The sequence below is a fragment of the Oncorhynchus kisutch genome, linkage group LG5 (genome assembly GCF_002021735.2).
Source record: "Oncorhynchus kisutch isolate 150728-3 linkage group LG5, Okis_V2, whole genome shotgun sequence".
NCBI classification, from domain to species: domain Eukaryota; kingdom Metazoa; phylum Chordata; class Actinopteri; order Salmoniformes; family Salmonidae; genus Oncorhynchus; species Oncorhynchus kisutch.
This window is the reverse complement of record NC_034178.2, coordinates 64233942-64253966: the sequence shown is the minus strand read 5'-3', so window position 1 is coordinate 64253966 and position 20025 is coordinate 64233942. Positions and strand designations below refer to the sequence as shown.

Sequence of the window (20025 nt, the reverse complement as noted above, 5' to 3'; positions counted from 1 at the left end):
ACTGTACATACAAATAACTTTGCCTAAATAGATGACCACTAACAACTCTAACACAATTTAGAGCTCTGATAGATTGGAGGACGGAAGTTGTCATTATAACTGTGTAAGTCTATGGAAGAAGGTGAGAACAATGAGCCTCCTAGGTTTTGTAGTCAAAGTACCCAGAGACGGACAGAATTGACATGTGAATATATTTAGTATAGTTTTATCTAAAAAGGATAACTTTTTCCCTTTTAATTGTATGAATTTCACTGAGGATGGTCCTCCTTCCTCCTCTGAGGAGCCTCCGCTGATGTACAGTAGGCCTAAAAGAATATGCGATACTTATTCAATGTTTTAGTCTGCCATCTGCAGAACTGTAAAAAAGCCTGAATAATCATTAAAGATACCACATAGGGTTTACACATTATCCTGGATTTTTGCCAGATTCATTAGCAATATATTGCATATCAAACATGTATATATGTACAGTGCCTTGCGAAAGTATTCGGCCCCCTTGAACTTTGCGACCTTTTGCCACATTTCAGGCTTCAAACATAAAGATATAAAACTGTATTTTTTTGTGAAGAATCAACAACAAGTGGGACACAATCATGAAGTGGAACGACATTTATTGGATATTTCAAACCTTTTTAACAAATCAAAAACTGAAAAATTGGGCGTGCAAAATTATTCAGCCCCCTTAAGTTAATACTTTGTAGCGCCACCTTTTGCTGCGATTACAGCTGTAAGTCGCTTGGGGTATGTCTCTATCAGTTTTGCACATCGAGAGACTGAAATTTTTTCCCATTCCTCCTTGCAAAACAGCTCGAGCTCAGTGAGGTTGGATGGAGAGCATTTTTGAACAGCAGTTTTCAGTTCTTTCCACAGATTCTCGATTGGATTCAGGTCTGGACTTTGACTTGGCCATTCTAACACCTGGATATGTTTATTTTGAACCATTGCATTGTAGATTTTGCTTTATGTTTTGGATCATTGTCTTGTTGGAAGACAAATCTCCGTCCCAGTCTCAGGTCTTTTGCAGACTCCATCAGGTTTTCTTCCAGAATGGTCCTGTATTTGTCTCCATCCATCTTCCCATCAATTTTAACCATCTTCCCTGTCCCTGCTGAAGAAAAACAGGCCCAAACCATGATGCTGCCACCACCATGTTTGACAGTGGGGATGGTGTGTTCAGGGTGATGAGCTGTGTTGCTTTTACGCCAAACATAACATTTTGCATTGTTGCCAAAAAGTTCAATTTTGGTTTCATCTGACCAGAGCACCTTCTTCCACATGTTTGGTGTGTCTCCCAGGTGGCTTGTGGAAAACTTTAAACAACACTTTTTATGGATATCTTTAAGAAATGGCTTTCTTCTTGCCACTCTTCCATAAAGGCCAGATTTGTGCAATATACGACTGATTGTTGTCCTATGGACAGAGTCTCCCACCTCAGCTGTAGATCTCTGCAGTTCATCCAGAGTGATCATGGGCCTCTTGGCTGCATCTCTGATCAGTCTTCTCCTTGTATGAGCTGAAAGTTTAGAGGGATGGCCAGGTCTTGGTAGATTTGCAGTGGTCTGATACTCCTTCCATTTCAATATTATCGCTTGCACAGTGCTCCTTGGGATGTTTAAAGCTTGGGAAATCTTTTTGTATCCAAATCCGGCTTTAAACTTCTTCACAACAGTATCTCGGACCTGCCTGGTGTGTTCCTTGTTCTTCATGATGCTCTCTGCGCTGTTAACGGACCTCTGAGACTATCACAGTGCAGGTGCATTTATACGGAGTCTTGATTACACACAGGTGGATTGTATTTATCATCATTAGTCATTTAGGTCAACATTGGATCATTCAGAGATCCTCACTGAACTTCTGGAGAGAGTTTGCTGCACTGAAAGTAAAGGGGCTGAATAATTTTGCACGCCCAATTTTTCAGTTTTTGATTTGTTAAAAAAGTTTGAAATATCCAATAAATGTCGTTCCACTTCATGATTGTGTCCCACTTGTTGATTCTTCACAAAAAAATACAGTTTTATATCTTTATGTTTGAAGCCTGAAATTTGGCAAAAGGTCGCAAAGTTCAAGGGGGCCGAATACTTTCGCAAGGCACTGTACATGAAGAATATATATTGTTTATGACCTCTCTCCAAACATGAATGTAGTTTTTAACAGCTAATGTTTTATATGGGACATTGAATATATTTATGATAAACAAATTAGCATTTTCTTTTAGCTGCTTTACTATATACATTTCCTCCATATAGGCACACATATGAAAATAGACACAAATTAGTACATTCTGTTGCACCTTGACATTTTTACCTTAGGTCAAAACCATGATCAATTGTGTCACATCATCCAAGGATCATTCAAATGTAGACTAAATGAATCCTATACTCAAACAAAACATGTTAAACTCATATACTCCAAATGTTTTTCTTCTTCCCAAGGTTAAGTTTTATTGTAATGTGCACAAGTACAGTGAAATGCATTGCTCCAGGCCTAGTTCCAGCTCACCTGTGTCCAGCAGGAGGCGGTGGTCAGTACCCTTCTGATTGGGGCCTTGCAGGCTTCCCTGGTCGGCGGGTAGCTGATTGACCGCTATGGCCCGAAGGAATTCCATCATCCTCAGCAACGTCCTTATCCTGGCAGGGAGTCTGATCCTGGTTAGCACCTATTACTTAGCGCTGGTGGTGGGAAGAATCACGGTGGGCTTCGCCATATGCATCTCCTCCATGTCCTGCTGTGTCTTTGTGTTGGAGATGGTCACTGACAAGCATAGTTTTTTTTTGGGGACCCAACGAAGTCGGTATCACCGTGGGCATTCTGGGAGCTTATGCCATGAACTATATCCTGTCTGATACCAGACATGGATGGAAATATCTGTTTGGGTCAGCCATCGTGCTGACTTTGGCTCAGTTCGTCTCCATTTGGTTCCTCCCGTCCAATGCTGGAGCACCTGCAGAATGCCAAAGGGCAGGCGCTCAAAGCCAAAGAGGCCTTATTCGCTTCATTGAGGATCACGAAGTAGAGAATTCAGCAACCGTTTCCAACAGACTTGATAACGCACAGTACAGCATTGTGCACCCCTTACAACGGCTGGATAACATGAGGATCAGGACTATGATAGGGCCGGGCTTGGTGATCTTTCATCAGTTCACCGGTCAGCCCAACGTGCTCTTCTACAGCTCAACCGTCTTTCATTCAGTGGGCTTTGAGAGTAATGCCTCAGCAGTGCTGGCATCCGTGGGCATGGAGGTAGTCAAAGTGATCGCCACCTTGGTCTCCATGGTGTTTGCCAATAGGGTTGGCAAGAGGCCTCTGCTCATCGGTGGATGTACAGTAATGTCTGTGTGTTTGATCACCATAAGACTTCTGAGCAGGCGTTCGGTGGTCAACACCAAGACACCCTGTAGTGCTGGGGATAACGTTTTCACGGATGAAAATGCTAATAAAGCACAATAGTTTTAAAAGGTATACAGCCATCCTACTAACTTTCAAATCTGCATGAAAAATAATTTGCGTTTTCCATTTAATCCAAGAGACATCGTACACAGGGGTCAGGAAGCTGAAGCTCCTCAGCAGATGGGGTTTAAATACTCATTCTTGGCAATCTCAGTTAATCAGTCATTCAATGTTGTTAAACTTGCACATTGACTAGAATTCTAAACAGGGCACATTCTGCACTACATTATAAAACTCTGAAATTGTCGTTATCTACACTGAACAAAAATATAAATGCAACATGTAAAGTGTTGGTCCCATGTTTCATGAGCAAATTTGTTTACATCCATGTTAGTGAGCATTTCTCCTTTGCCAATATAATCCATCCACCTGACAGGTGTGGCATATCAAGAGGCTAATAAACAGCATGATCAATACACAATACACCTTGTGCTGGGGACAATAAAAAGTCACTAATATGTTCACACAACACAATGCCACAGATGTCTCAAGTTGAGGGAGCATGCAATTAGCATGCTGACTGCAGAAATGTCAAACAGCTGTTGCCAGATAATTCATTGTTCATTTCTCTAACATGTCGTTTTAGAGAATTTGGCAGTACGTCCAACCGGCCTCAACTGCAGCCCAGGACCTCTACATCTGGCTTCTTCACCTGCGGGATCGTCTGAGACCAACCACCCAGACAGCTGATGAATCTGTGGGTTTCCGCAACCAAAGAATTTCTGCAAAAACTGTCAGAAATTGTCTCAGGGATGCTCATCTGCAGCAGCTAATGGACTACTGCAGTTTGGCGTCGTAACCAACTTCAGTAACAAATGCTTACCTTCGATTGCCATTTGCACGTTGGAGAAGTGTGCTCTTCACAGATAAATCCCGGTTTCAACTGTACCGGGCAGATGGCAGACCGCATGTATGGTGTCATGCGGGCAAGCGGTTTGCGGATGTCAACGTTGTGAACAGAGGGCTCCATGGTGGCGGTTGGTTTATGGTACGGACAACAAACACAATTGCATTGTGTCGATGGCAATTTGAATGCACAGCTACCATGAGATCTTGAGGCCCATTGTCATGCCATTTATCCGCCGCCATCACCTCATGTTTCACCACGATAATGCACAGCCCCGTTGTCGCAAGGATCTGTACACAATTCCTGGAAGCTGAAGAAATCAGATTTCTTCCACGGCCTACATACTCACCAGACATGTCACTCATTGAGCACGTGTGGAATGCTCTGGATCGAAGTGTACGACAGCGTGTTCCAGTTCCCGCCAATATCCAGCAACTTCACGCAGCTTTTGAAGAGTAAGACAACATTCCATAGGCCATAATCAACAGCCTGATCAATTATATGCGAAGGAGATGTGTCGCGCTGCATGAGGCAAATGGTCACACCAGATACTAACTGGTTCTGATCCACGGCCCCATTTTATTTTAAAGGTTTGTGATCAGATTCATAAACATTTTCCCAGTCACGTGAAATCCATAGATTATGGCCTATATTAATGTATTACAATTGAATGATTCCTTATTTGAACTGTAACTCAGTAAAATCTTTGAAATGGTTTTATGTTGCGTTTATTTTTGTTCAGTATAAATGCTAGGCTGGAAGCAGGGGGAAATTATGTGCGAGTTGAGCTAAATATAGGAGATGATTCTGACAGCAACATAAACATGATATTCTTATGGAGAGGCAGTGGTCATTCAGATGGAACTGTTAGCAGGCAAAGGTGTGTGACGGCCAACACGCTGCTCGTCCAATTTATTTGAACTAGGCAAGTCAGTTAAGAACAAATTCTTATTTACAAAGACTGCCTACCCCGGCCATACCCTAACACGGACGACCCTGAGCCAATTGTGCGCCGCCCTATGGGACTCCCAATCATGGCCGGTTGTGATACAGCCCAGCATCGAACCAGGGTCTGTAGTGACGCATCTAGCACTGAGATGCAGTGCCTTAGATCCCAATCAGCATCCAAACAACCAGTTATCACCGTTACAATTCATTTAAAAACATAGCAAAAACGCATACTGTAGAAGTGACGTCAAAATAATACAATAATTAAGGAAATAGATTTTTGTAAAACCTTACAATCAGGAGAGAATCTGTGTGAACATACCAACTCAATCAGATATACTTGATAAAATGTGTTTATTTACACAAATATTTTCAAATACTAGTCTACATACGGACAAAAATATATACAGTGATGTAAGGACTCATACAACTTCATTATGTCGATGTATGCATGTATTTCATACGTTGTGAGATTACAAATGAAAAAAGGATGCATATGTACAGCTATACTCAAACAAGAGTCCCATTTCTGGCACTAACACAGGAAAAACTCAACCGTTCAATACATCCTTCAGTGTTTAGCCAAACAGATGATCGATCAAAAAAACTTAGCCTCGAAACAAACTAAATACAAAAAAAACTATTCCTCAGGTTCGAACAGCAGAGAAAACATTTCAAGCCAACTTAACCAGGACTCCGGTGCTTTCGTATTCTGTTGTGATCAAACAAATATTTTCTCCCCCATATTATCTCCACATAACTCAGTGTAACTCCAAGAAAACAAAAGTTTGGTCAGTCTCCTCTTTTTCCAAACGATTGAGTAAACTTTGGTTTTTTTACAACTTGAATTAATTCAAGGAACTGTAAAGCAGCAAGTTTGAGAGAAACGTTTCAAATTAACAAAACGGATGGCTTTGTCTGGATTTCGAATGGTTTGGATGACAATACTGACATCAAACCGTTTCCACAGCAAATTAAACCCACCCAGCACCATAGCATTTCAGTACAAAAAAAGAAAACTGTCAGGGAACCCTTACATCAAAAAGACTAGGTATCCAGTTCGGTAGAAAGGCAAGACATACTATTCAGACTAAAGTGTCATTAGTATAGGTGGAGTGAGGCGGCTTCAGTGTTTCAACACACGACTGGAGCACAGAACAGCACCAAACACTTTCAAATGCCGTGGGGAAGAGTCTTTAATGGTGGTATGGAGTTCTGGATTGACCTAAACACAGGGGATTGCTTAAGGTGTTCTAGCCAGGTCTTGTTTGACAACATTGCATTAGTAAACTACAGATTCTGCTCCTTTTGGTATGAATGTTACCGTCCTTTCCTGTTGCCTTCTGCTAACTACTTCGCGTGACCATTGTCAGTGATGTACAAACAAAACGTGTTGCAAGGGGAGGGACCCCCATCACCAGTGGATTCATAACTTGTTATTGGCTTGTGAACATAAGACACAGCCACACCGTCACTTCAATATGAAAGTAATACCTGTATGTGTCAATTACACAGAACATTCATTTCATATGTCTGTTTACCTCAAGTTCATTAAAGGAGATACAAACTAACATTGTTCAGATGAGACTGCCTTCAGAGGTTGGCATTCCTGGATCTCAGGGCAGTTGGACTGTGTGAGTGAGTAGAGGTGGTGGCGCGGGCCGGCAGAGTGAGTGGCTCCTGTTGGTGGCAATCACTGGGGGGGACCAGCAGCGGCGGGCACGGGGACGCTCAGGGCGTTGGTGGCAGCAGAGAGAACGGGCGAGCCGGTGAGGGTGACCAGGGCAGTAGCGACTGGCAAGGCAGAGATGCCTAGAGAGAAAGACAGGGAATTTAGCTTAACTAAGCATGCAGGTTACTTAGAAAACACTCCAAGGGAGTTCTGATGATGCAGTGACTACATTAACCAATGGGTTACATAGGAAAGATAACAATGGATGCACTCACATATGGTGAGAGTTGAGCTCTTCTGAAATGTATTGCATTAAATTACAGTATGTCAATGTGATAGTCATTATTTTACTACCCATCTTTAAAGGCCTTTGCTGAAAATACGATTTTAGCCATCTTATGCCACCCCGGAAAAAATGTGCACGCCGCGGGCAAATTCTTAGGTCATAAACAGTCGGGTGTCTTGGCTTGATCAGTGTGACAGGGTCTATGTCTGCCGATCGTGCATACATTTATTTTGTCCCCCCACACCAAACGCGATCACGACACGCAGGTTAAAATATCAAAACAAATTCTGAACCAATTACATTCATTTGGGGACAGGTCAAAAAGCATTAAACCTTTATGGCAATTTAGCTAGCTAGCTTGCACTTGCTGGCTAATTTGACCTATTTTGCTAGCTTGCTGTTGCTAGCTAATTTCTCCTGGGATATAAACATTGAGTTGTTATTTTACCTGAAATGCACATGGTCCTCTACTCCGACAACTTTATATTGCGATTGGCAACTTTCATAAATTAGGTGCATTACCGCCACTGACCTCGTTCGTCTTTCGGTCACCCACGTGGGTATAACCAAATGAGATGGCACATGGGTACCTGCTTCTATAAACCAATGAGGAGATGGGAGAGGCAGGACTTGCAGCGCGATCTGCGTCGGAAATGGAACTGACTATTTTAGCCCTTGGCAACAAGACACTAATTGGCGCACGCGAGCAGAGTGGGTGCAATAATTGAATAATAAAGATATCTAAATTTATTTTGCAGCACACGCCACAGGAGCAGTGTAGTCAGCCTGTAATTAACACTACGTGCAGTCGTAGTCATGTGTGGCCGGTGTTGAGCCGATCCCAGTAACTGACCAATTAGAACACAGCCGGCACACAATAATACGATCATTGTGAATAGTCCGATTAATTGAAACGTTTCCATGCTGTGAAAGAAGAACGATTTCCCTAATAATCTTGCTTGCATTTTATCTGAAATCAGCTTACCTGATTGGATTTTGAAAAACTCACCAATCAAAATAAACATTCTACCACAGCGACCATGTTATTTTGGGGAAGGTGCTTCTGAACTTGGACATACAAACTTTATATGTGAAAGCTATTTTTAAGATGCATACTTCAGTTTACTTCAGGCTTGCTCTGCTGGCAGATGCACAGATCAAACACAGCAGCAGTTGACCTAGCCTCTCAAGCCAATTGCATAATGTGATGACAGAACTAGATCAAATCGTACAATCTGGCCAGGTTGATGAAGATATTAATTTTGTGTGACGTTATAATCGTAAAAAATAGAATCTGACGTACAGTCTACAAAAGCCTTTAGAGGAATGACTAACATCAATGACAGCATACTGAGGACATTTGCCTGGAAAAATATAGCAGGTGACCAAGCTTCATCAAATCTTTACACAGACCAAGTTCGCTTCTTGAATCCATTACATTTCCGAGCTCGGCCTCCCACTGACAAAACATCCTCCTCAACACTGAGTAATGGGAGATCAGGCAAGAAGCCGGGAGGGCATTCAGGCTGATTGGTGTGTGTGTGTGCTCACCAGTGATCATGTTGGCTGTGCTCACGGCTGTATTTCCACAGGGTAGGTTAGCCGACCCTGGCATGCGACCCTGCTCTTTCACAATGGGATCTGTGTGGACAAGAAAACACATATTGAACAAACCTCTAGTGTCATGACTGTCCTGTGAGGATCCAAATAGGTCAGATCAGGTTTGCAATGAATGACTTCAACCCCCCCCCCCCACACAACAACTCACACCCCGTTGTACATCAAGGTAGAAGATTCAGGTCTCCTTCAATGTTCACCAAAGGAACGTCCTTTGTTTCAACAGACCTTTTCCCGCTGAAACTAACATGTTCAAAAGCAAATACTGGAACAATATTTCTAAAATAGAACGTAGGGAATGTCAGAGGTGATCTATAGAACACTAATGCCATTTTGTTTGTTATTTTGTGATGTCATTAAAAATGTTAAAGGAAATACTGTAACTTGGAAAGATTACCCACTACATGTGTGAAGTGTCCATCCTATGTGTTGTGCATAAAAAAAAGTGTTTTTGTTCAGAGAGGGATGTGATTTTAGGAGCCATAAGATAATTGTTTTACAAACTTTGCACAGTAACAAGTCACGCCCGAGTAAGGTCAGAGAGCATGTCAACCAGACGGAACGGCGCTTTTGAACAAACTGTATAGAATTATGGGCTAAGAATGAACCTACTAGACCAGAAAAGCGTGAAGCCGCACTTTGGTCTGAACTCAATCTCAACACGAGGTAGAGACGATAAACTCAACTCCCGGACAATCACTGGTACGGCTGATTAGCTGTCCTAAGTAAAATTATCTTTGAAATCTAATTTGAGTAGGACAATCCTACTCTCTGCTCAAACCATCGTATTACGCTACTCTCACCCCCCCACTAGGAACCATCGACCCGGCCGGCTAGCCCATCTTCTACGCATCATCTTCAGAAGCGAATGGAAGGAAACTAAACTGTAGTTCTGTTCAGTACTACACAACAAGTCATCAGATACCAGACAACTACAGAGAAAAACAGAAGAAGACTTGTTGGAACCATTTTTGGACAATCAGTGCCTTACAAGCGTGCCGTGAATAGGCCCAACCCCCTTTCCAAGGCGGCCCGGTTCCGAGAGAGATACTCGACGAACCAAGGCATGTCACGTAAACACATTCATGACTTCTTACTCAAAGGAGGCAATTGTGTGCAAAGTTTATGATTACTGTAATTAAAAAAAGATGTAACCTTTAGTTAACTAGACAAGTCAGTTATTTTACAATGACGGCCTACCCCGGCAAAACCCTTCCCTAACCGGAATGACGCTGGGGCAATTGTGTGCTGCCCTATGGGACTCCCGATCACAGCCGGTTGTGATACAGCCTATATGTACCAAAGTTAAGTGTGTCTGTCCCTCTCTGCCCCCCCATCCCATCTTTTGTAACAAGCAGCCATATTGTTGTCATTCCACTAGAGACCTGTTTAACATATTAAGTGTGTATGTTTATTCTGTGTTACCATTTCATTTGCTAGTAAATAAATAAACCAATTTGTGTAGTACTGAATCACAAGGCTCTGGTTTTTGCAGATGCAAGGAGGTTACGACTATTCAGAATGATATGATACAAGGTTATGATTAATAAGTTGACTGTTTATAGATGTGATAGGTAAAGACCTTTTAGAGTTTAATTCAGGAGATGGTAACTCTTTAAACAGCCGCTCGTGGTGCCTCAGATCCTAATGAGTTAATTGTTATTTTAAAATTGGGTAACAATTAAAGTTAGTTGATTAGATAAGTAATCAGATTAATATTAGTCAAGTCACGACAACAGTCGAGTCCCTAGACTCCAGCTACTGCAAGTAGATAGTCATAAGCAACTACTAATGACCACCTTGAACTGGGCCATGTTCATTAGATAGAAAATGGATTAAAACTGAGTAAAACGAGGTAGAAGAAACATTTGTTTTTCTTTGCCACTGCAAAACGTTTTGCTAGTGTGCCCTAATGAACACGACCCTGATTAGCACAAACAAACGATATCAAAGACAACTAAATGTGAAGAGACCAGAACATCCGTCTCCCTTAAAAAAAAAACTGTTTAAGCTGTGAGTTGCTTTTAAAGAGAAACCTTGTTGCAATGCGAAGTAACCCCAGTTATAACAAGCCTTTTATTTGCTGTTGTAACTGCAGCTTGGCCTATAGAGACATATAGAGGACCACAGGTTCAAAGACATAATAAAAACACCACAGAACAAAGCACACAGGGTTACAGTTGGGACCATCTTTCCTGTCAGCAGCAGCCACAACTAAATCATTTTCTCATCTAATCAACAAACCCACAGCAGTTCCATTCCAATCATTATGTGGGCAACTTTCCGAGAATATTCTAAGATCATCACCAACCTAGAAATTCGTCTCACAGAATGTGAGATTTTTTTTTTTTTTTTTTAAATAAATTAAGTTTCTCAACTTTCCGAGACTCAGCATTATGACATTGTCATGAACAGCACCGCAGACATTCAAATGAGCGTGATGTGAAACTGTGATCTCATACAGCCAGACATATTATCTGGCCATGTACGCTTCACGTCATTACAACGTGGTATCTACGGTACCAGAACAGCGAAGGAATTTAGCCTTGCACTTCAACACTCTTAGTTGTTGCAGAAATCAACCCGATATTGCTGTTTACTTTCATGCATCGCTGAGTCTACCTTTAAAAACCTTCAACATCCACACTCACAGAAGTAGGGGTGATCCATGGCCTCGCGGGCAGTCAACCGGGCCTGATGGTCATAGCGCAGAAGCTTGTCCAGAAAGTCCAGACCCTCAGGACTGATCAGTTGCTGGTTCTCACTGTGGACGAAGCGCTCCCACCGCTTACGAGAGTGTCTGGAAGGGGAGAGCTGGTTAAGAGCAGCTGTGTGTGTGTTTAGATTCAGGAGTTGGTTTTACTAAGTGCCCAAAACAAGTGCAGAAAACCACACATTAGTAAAAGACAGACAACCACCTACCTTCCCAGAATGTCATTGAACCGAGGCTCCAACTCTATGTTGTACTTGTCAATGTAGTCGTACAGGTCTTCCGTTCCCAACACCTTGGCTATTCTCACCAACTGACAAAGGGGGAAAAAAACAGGAATACACCATTCATGAATAGAACTGACAGGATTCCCTATAGTACCTGACATAATCAAATCTGTTGTATACAATCCATTTCCATCGGAATGTTCTGGAACCTTTCACCCTCCTGAACAGGCACAAGGTTATTCTCGTCACTTGTAATGAATGGGGCCCATGCGACATGGCGGACAACGTTTGAGTGTTTACCTGGTCGTAGTAGACCATTGAAACATGGTGTACAACGTATTGGATAGTGTTTACCTGGTCGAGGTAGACCATTGAAACATGGTGTACAACGTATTGGATAGTGTTTACCTGGTCGTAGTAGACCATTGAAACATGGTGTACAACGTATTGGATAGTGTTTACCTGGTCGTAGTTGTCGTGGCCGTGGAAGAAAGGCTCCTTCCTGAAGACCATGCTGGCCAACATGCAGCCCAAGCTCCACATGTCCAGACTGTAGTCATACATCTGGAAGAAGAAGACAGTCAAATCAGTGAGTTAGAGAAAAGCCAAGATGTCAGAATTTAAGAGGTGCTTGCAACAGCCCCTTAGGGAAATAATGGGACCATCTAATGAAATGGATTTGAATGACCAATGGCAGATTTGCCTGTTTAGTTTTCACATTGCCGTGTTGAGCAAGGTTCCAGTAACTACGGTGGATGCTTAACCAGCTCAGCAGTTTGGTTCAATGGTGTGAAAAGGGTATGTGTGCATGTAGCTGTGATCTACACAACAGAAAATAATATGGACTGAGCTTGACAATTAAGAACAGTAGCTGGACAACATACCTGATAATCGACCAGAAGCTCAGGTCCTTTGAAGTAGCGAGAAGCCACTCGGACATTATACTCCTGTCCCGGGTGGTAGAACTCAGCCAGACCCCAGTCAATAAGGCGCAGCTGGAAGAACACAAACACAGACAATCGATACTGAGAGGAGCAGAACAGGGTTGTGTTCATTAGGACAACAAACATAAATAAAAGAGACAAACGGGGAGGGACTACTTGGGCATTGTAATGTTGTTGTGCAATATCTGCTTGTAATACAGCTCCAATAATACATCATAACATGATTCATCAAGAGTTAAAATATTTCCATTTAAACTAGCGTATTTTATTTTGTCACATTAAATGTTAAAATGACAAAAGGTCTTGTCTATGGGTAAATCGGATGGAGGGAAAATAACCATGCCTCTGCCGCATTGGTCATAAACACTCACCTTGCGGTGTTCGTGATCAATCATCACGTTGTGGGGTTTCACGTCCCTGTGCATGATTCCCATGCTGTGGGAGTAGTCCAGGGCCTGCAGACAGAGCCAAAATGGCTGCATGTTAACAACAAGGAGGCTAGGGATTTAATCAACAAAGAAATGCAGATGACAAAACAGACGTTTTCTTCCTGTGTGGGCGCACAAACATGTTGATGGGCAAATAGACGGTTAATATGTAACCGTCAGACAAACAAGGGGCTTATACTCTAAGCACCCGAATGGTCTTGTTTTGGGAGAGGAAAATGCTGACTCATGTCTAGCAGTCTCTGGGCCTTCCAATACATTTTGAGAGCACAAATGAAAATGGGGGTAGTACACCCAAATTACAACATTACGAGACCCACCTTGAGGATCTCGAACATGTAGAACCGGATGTCATAGTCCGTTAGGGTCTGGTACAATTGCTGCAAGTAAAAACAGATGAATCAATACCGTGATTTAACCAAAACCTGAAGAGTCAATGCAAATATCTGTCTAACCAACCTGAACCCATCATCTAATACAAAGAGTTCACATATTATTCAAATCACAAGCTATCAACTTGGGCATCTGACTGGTAACACTTAGGCCTATTACGGAACACCAAACTTGACGCAACCATTCCAATGGATCATCGCGTACCAGTGATTGAGGATAGAACCACAAGACATTAAACATCCTGGCCCCCGAAGACAGCACTGAACCTGTTTACATACACTGATGTTGGAGTCATTAAAACTTGTTTTTCAACCACTCCACAAATGCCTTGTTAACAAACTATAGTTTTGGCAAGTAGGTTAGGACATCTACTTTGTGCATGACAAGTAATTTTTCAAACAATTGTTTACAGACAGATTACTTCACTGTATCATAATTCCAGTGGGTCAGAAGTTTACATACACTAAGTTGACTGTGCCTTTAAACAGCTTGGAAAATTCCAGTAAATTATGTCATGGCTTTAGAAGCTTCCGATAGGCTAATTGACACCATTTGAGTCAATTGGAGGTGGAGGTCAATTGGGGGTGTACCTGTGGATGTATTTCAAGGCCTACCTTGACATCATGGGAAAATCAAAAGAAATCCACAAAGACCCCCCCCCCCCCAAAAAAAAATGTAGACCTCCACAAGTCTGGTTCATCCTTGGGAGCAATTTCCTAACGCCTGAAGGTATCACGTTCATCTGTAAAAACAATAGTACGCAAGTATAAACACCATGGGACCACGCAGCCGTCATACCGCTCAGGAAGGAAGTGCGTTCTGTCTCCTAGAGATGAACGTACTTCGGTGAAAAAAGTGCAAATCAATCCCAGAACAGCTGCAAAGGACCTTGTGAAGATGCTGGAGGAAACCGGTACAAAATCATCTATATCCACAGTAAAACGAGTCCTATATCGACATAACCTGAAAGGCCGCTCAGCAAGGAAGAAGCCACTGCTCCAAAATCGCCATAAAAAGCCAGACTACAGTTGCAACTGCACATGGGGACAAAGATCGTACTTTTTGGAGAAATGTCCTCTGGTCTGATGAAGCAAAAAAAAGAACTGTTCGGCCATAATGACCACGGTTATGTTTGGAGGAAATAGGAGGATGCCTGCAAGCCGAAGAACACCATCCCAACCGTGTAGAACAGGGGTGGCAGCATCATGTTGTGGGGGTGCTTTCCTGCAGGAGGGACTGGTGCGCTTCACAAAATAGATATCATAAGGCTGGAAAATATGTGGATATATTGATGCAACAGCCGTCAGGAAGTCAGGTCTTCCAAATGGACAATGACCTCAAGCATACTTCCAAAGTTGTGGCAAAATGGCTTAAGGACAACAAAGTCAAGGTATTGGAGTGGCCATCACAAAGCCCTGACCTCAATCCTATAGAAAATGTGTGTGCAGAGCTGAAAAAGTGTGTTCGAGCAAGGAGGCCTACAAACCTGACTCGGTCTAATGAATACGACCCCGGGGTTAAAACGGATGCTCCATCTTACCTTGAAGTCTGTGTTGTTGACATGTTCAAAAACCAAGGCCGGAGTCCGAGACTGAAAGAAAAGGGGTTGTTGCATTAAAGTCATGGGAGCCCCTCTAAAAAGCGTAATACAGTTTTCACACCTCTTTCCCCACCATTCCTACTCACCACTGGGTCTTTGACGATGTCTACAAGGGAGATGACGTTGGGGCCTCCGCGGAGGTTCTCCAGGATCTTAATTTCACGCTTGATTTTCTTCTTCTTGACAGGCTATGGACACAATTAAAGACCAATTGTATTGATTGTCGGGGTGGTTTTACTTCAATATGATTCCAACAAGCCAATGTGAGTCTGTATCAAATGGCAAATCTATGATCTGAATGATACTGATTTCTCATCGTGGCCTTACCTTGAGTATTTTCACCACAACCTTCTCATTGTTGGTGATGTTGATTGCTTCAAACACTTCACTGTACTTTCCACGTCCCAGCTTCCGCACCAACTGGAAGTCATCTTGATTTCTGAGGTCAGAATTGTTTTTGTCAATTACACAATTCAAGGATATTGGAATTAAACCGCAGAGTTTCAATGTGCAAAGAAGAGAAAGTCATCCGTTTGTTTAGCAAGCACCGACCAACATTTTCGGACTTAATTTAGAGACTGGGAGTTTGTGTGTGTGGTCGCTGCATACCCCCATTCCACCACATGAGACTCATAGTCCCAGTACTCCCTGGGCCGTTGTGTGTTGACATCGGTGTACACGCGGGCCCGACTCGGCACGGGTCCTGACATGTCCGACAGCTTGGCAGAGGAGAGGGGGTGCACTTACTGCAGAGAAGGATGAGGAGGGAAGAGAGTAGGCGGGAGAAGAGGGAAGGTGGGGTAACAGGTCAGGGGCCTCTTCCTGGCAGGGCAGGGGGTAAGGGGGGGCTTTGGCTGTAGGGTGGGGGGCACCAGGGGAGGACAGCTGAGACAACAGGGGGATAGGGGGGGGGACAATGTCAGTTATATTTGAGACCATCACCTAGGCCAGATCAAATATGTATCATTGACATGGGTGTAAAAACTCCCTGCAGAACTGATGACCAGTGCAGACAATCAAAGTCTCTACAGGTGTGTGTGTGTGTGTAATGCAATGCAATTTGATGCACTGTTACAACACTGCATTTGTTGTTGCAAACTAAATTAAAGGCCTGATTACCAGCAGGCTGTTTTAATATGTGTCACTGCATCACCCATAAAGTATTGACAATGTTTAATTACTAAAGCTGGTGGGGATAAGCTATGCAACTATTGATTTAGTTTAAAATACAAAATCCATTCTCTTACTGCCCTGATCATCAACACACAAAAAAAGGGGTGAAAATATTTGACTTTTTATACACTAACAGAAGGTCCCATTTGTTCAGAAAAATGTTCATACATACTCTTATATAGGCTTATATTGATAAATGATGAGATCTATCCATATGTCATGCCAATAGACCATTTCCTCTGCAATAGTCAAGCCTTCGCTTATCTTTGCCAACAACAAACGGTCATAACTCTGGTGCCTGTCAAAGATATCCTCTAGCTCTGTATAGAGGTTGGCATAGGTATGCTTTTTCATTTATTTAAACCTTTATTTAACTAGGCAAGTCAGTTACGAACAAATTCTTATTTACAATGATGGCCTACCCAGGATGACGCTGGGCAAATTGTGTACTGCCCTATGGGAATCCCAAATGAGGCCGGATGTAATATAGTATGTAGCTGACCTAGGCTTAAAGTAAGTGCTTTTTAGCAACTATCCGTGGGAAGCCAGAAGTCATATACACTTCCATTTCAACTTATTGTGCTGGTGGGCAGGATGGTTGGTCATTATGAAGTGACACGAGGTATGCAGAGGCAGTGGGTCTACAACAGACCCACATTTGGAAAGTATGTTTAATAATATGATCCTTTAGATATTTTGTCTCAAACTCCCACCCATCATAAAGACCAACCTCCTACTCCTTGAAGTTACCTCAGCAGCCGGGCAGAGCCCAACTGTGGATCCGGGTCACGACACCATTGTAACGGAGTGCATTTGTTCTGCTTCGAGCAACTAGCAACCACTGAGTGACAGTTGCCTTTAGATTTCAATTTAATATTAACCTCAACCAACATGCTACAGGCGAGTTCCACATCATTCTAAAGTTAGCATAGTTTAATTCGAAAAAGATGTAGCAATAAATAATCTTCTCTGCAATGGATGCAAGACACCTTTGGGGAAAAGTGGTGTTGCTACCCTCTGGCTAAGATATAGCTAGCTAACGGTAGGTAACAGTATCTAATGCCAGGTTTGACAACAAACATGTGTATCTAGCTTTTGAGGAATAATAAATGTTTGTTTGCTCAGTGCCTCATGAGTAGTTACGATAGTTAGCTAGACTAACGTCTCCCGAGTGGCGGTCTAAGGCACTGCTAGAGGCGTCACTACAGACCCGGGTTCCATCCCGGGCCGTATCAATAACCGGCCGTGATCGGGAGTCCCATAGGGCGGTGCACAATTGACCCAGCGTGGTACGGGTTAGGGGAGGGTTTGGCCGGAGGGGCTTTACAAGTAGGCTTTCATTGTAAATAATCATTTGTTCTTAATTAACTGACTTGCCTAGTTAAATAAAAACATTAAAATAAAAACGTTAACGAAATCAATGTAACAACTGTAGGTTGCAGCGTATCCCCAAACTCGTTCCTGGCCATCCTAAGGGATGCACGTTTTGATTTTTCCCTAACACTACACAGCAGATTCAAATGATCGAAGCTCAACGATCAGTTTATTATTTGGATCAGCTGTGTGGTGCTACTAGGGCAAAAACCAATAGGTGCACCCCTTGGGGTCGCCAAGACCAAGATTAGGAAACGCTGAGGGGTTGCTTCAAAGATTAGCTATACTAGCTAACGTTAGCACTTTCACATATCTAGCTAGCTAACGCATGGCTGGTTTGCGCAGTTTGGCAGCAATAACTACATTGGACAGTTGTGTTATCCAACTACAGTAGCTAGCTACCGGTAGTCTCATCTAGCCCAGCGAGCTAACGCGTTAGTCACCAGTCCCAATGGCAAGCTTGAAAACTAGCTAGATAGCTAACTGACTGCTTGTTTCATAAAATAATTTGAACCAGAGTCCAAACTTCCATTGTATAGTTAGTTACCTCTTTGATAAAATCTGTGACCCGCCTCCTCTTTTAGGAGCGGAATGAAGGCAGGATCCCTTCCTTTCCTCTCGCCGGTGTACTTGCGTATGATTTTTGCTGTCTCAGGGACAATATGGCCGACTACCGCCACTCACGGCTGTTCTTCTTCTTTTGGCGGATCGCAACCAACTTAAAGGTGCATATGCCGCCATCTACTGTACTGGAGTGTGAGGCTGGTCTCCTTATTCTGTGGATTTTATATGGCAGTTGGCAACCAACTTTAAGGTGCATAACCGCCACCATCTGGACTGGAATGTGGACCAGAGACAGCGATGGTCTAAATCCAACCCAATAATCTCATTTCCCTAAGGAAACAAAATACATAATTAAATACTACATCCCCTGAAGATTTCCCCAGCAGTTCACTTAATCCTGGCTCTTCAACCACATTACTCCTCACATCAAATAATAATCGCTCCCTTTCTCTCACATATTTCTGGCACGGAAATAGAACATATTCCACTGTCTCCATCTCCTCTTGACAATGATCACACCTCCCAATTGGATGTTTCCCCAGCCATTTCAATGTACTTGTGTGTCCCAGTCTCAGCCTTGTGACTACACTTTCCTCCCTTCTCTCTGAGGACCTCCCTGCCCCCACCTTTTCCTGGATCTTATATAGGTGTCTTCCCTCTCTCTCCCTGTTCCACAACTCTTGCCAATTATTTTGAACCACTGTTCTTATTAAAGCTTGAAGCCCCACCTGAGGGACCACTGCTCTACTTCACTAATCGATTGAACTATTCTGGCTGTATGGGTAATATTTCTACCTCTCTTCCACATCGCTCCATCATCCGCAAACAATGACCTCACAATATCAGGTCTCACCTAAGAACACATCATCAATCATAATAGAGAACAAAAAGGGACTAATGAGACTTCTCTGGGGGATACCTCATAGCTTTCTGACATAGAGCTCTCCACCCTCACTTGTATTGATTGCACCCAAAAAGAAATCCTTTATCTAGTTAAAAACCCTTCCTCCTACCCCCATGTTATCCAGCTTGATAAATAGGCCTTCCTTCCACATCATATCATAAGCCATCTCTACATCAAAGAAAATGGTTACCACCACCACCTTATTTGCCTGTGCCTTCCGTATGACTGACTCAAGGCACAGTACAGGATCCATTGTTCCCCTGCCTTTCCTGAACCCACTTTGATCAGGTGACATTAGTCCTCTACTCTCCAGAAAGTACGTAGGTCTTTCCGTTATCATCCTTTTCATAGTTTACATACGTGAGAGGTCAACGCTATCGGCCTATAGCTTAAAGGACTAGTAGGGTCTTTCCCAGGTCTCCGTATTGACACCACTACCACCTGCTTCCAATAGTGGAAGACACAGTGACTTGTAGTAAAAACTACTACAGACTCCCTCGACACCAATTCTGACTGACCTCCCGGCATTGACCTGAAAATTACCCGACTACGTCAGACTCATTCTGAACAAGTTGTAATCTGCCAGGATACTTGGTTTTCTTCCCTTGACATGCGCGCTTGTGAAAGCATAAAGGCACATGCACAACGGAACATCCAATTAGGATTTATGCTAGGATCACTTAAGGATCCAAGCAAAATACCAGCCTTAGTAAAGTTGAACATTTACCTCTAGGCCTTTGACTCTTCAGCACTCACCAGTTTTCTTCCCATAAGTCCATAGGTCATCCCTGTAGACTGCCCAAAACTAGTGCCTTACAGCTGTAAACTTATCGTATAGTTATCAACTTAGGATAGTGCCTAAGCAACACACCA

General features: G+C 42.9%; 1 protein-coding gene and 1 pseudogene across 2 annotated transcripts; one reads left to right on the top strand and one right to left on the bottom strand.

Moving 5' to 3' along the window:
* The first annotated feature begins 2134 nt into the window (after positions 1–2134).
* Positions 2135–3447, top strand: LOC109891650 (solute carrier family 2, facilitated glucose transporter member 10-like; annotated as a pseudogene).
* A 2130-nt stretch (positions 3448–5577) lies between these two features.
* LOC109891405 (casein kinase II subunit alpha) lies at positions 5578–18379 on the bottom strand. Of its 2 annotated transcripts, none has more exons than XM_020483902.2 (13): positions 18232–18379; positions 15747–15883; positions 15465–15576; positions 15224–15325; positions 15078–15128; positions 13465–13524; positions 13070–13153; positions 12639–12749; positions 12217–12318; positions 11740–11840; positions 11469–11617; positions 8752–8841; positions 5578–7054 (listed from the first exon to the last, which is right to left on the bottom strand). In XM_020483902.2, exons 2-13 carry the CDS (start codon positions 15845–15847, stop codon positions 6936–6938), a joined length of 1182 nt encoding a protein of 393 aa, XP_020339491.1. In that variant the 5' UTR covers positions 15848–15883; positions 18232–18379; the 3' UTR covers positions 5578–6935. The 2 variants fall into 2 exon arrangements, with proteins under 2 accessions (XP_020339491.1, XP_020339490.1); XM_020483901.2 differs by having other exon boundaries at positions 15747–16022; positions 18232–18374.
* Between the last annotated feature and the right edge of the window lie 1646 nt (positions 18380–20025).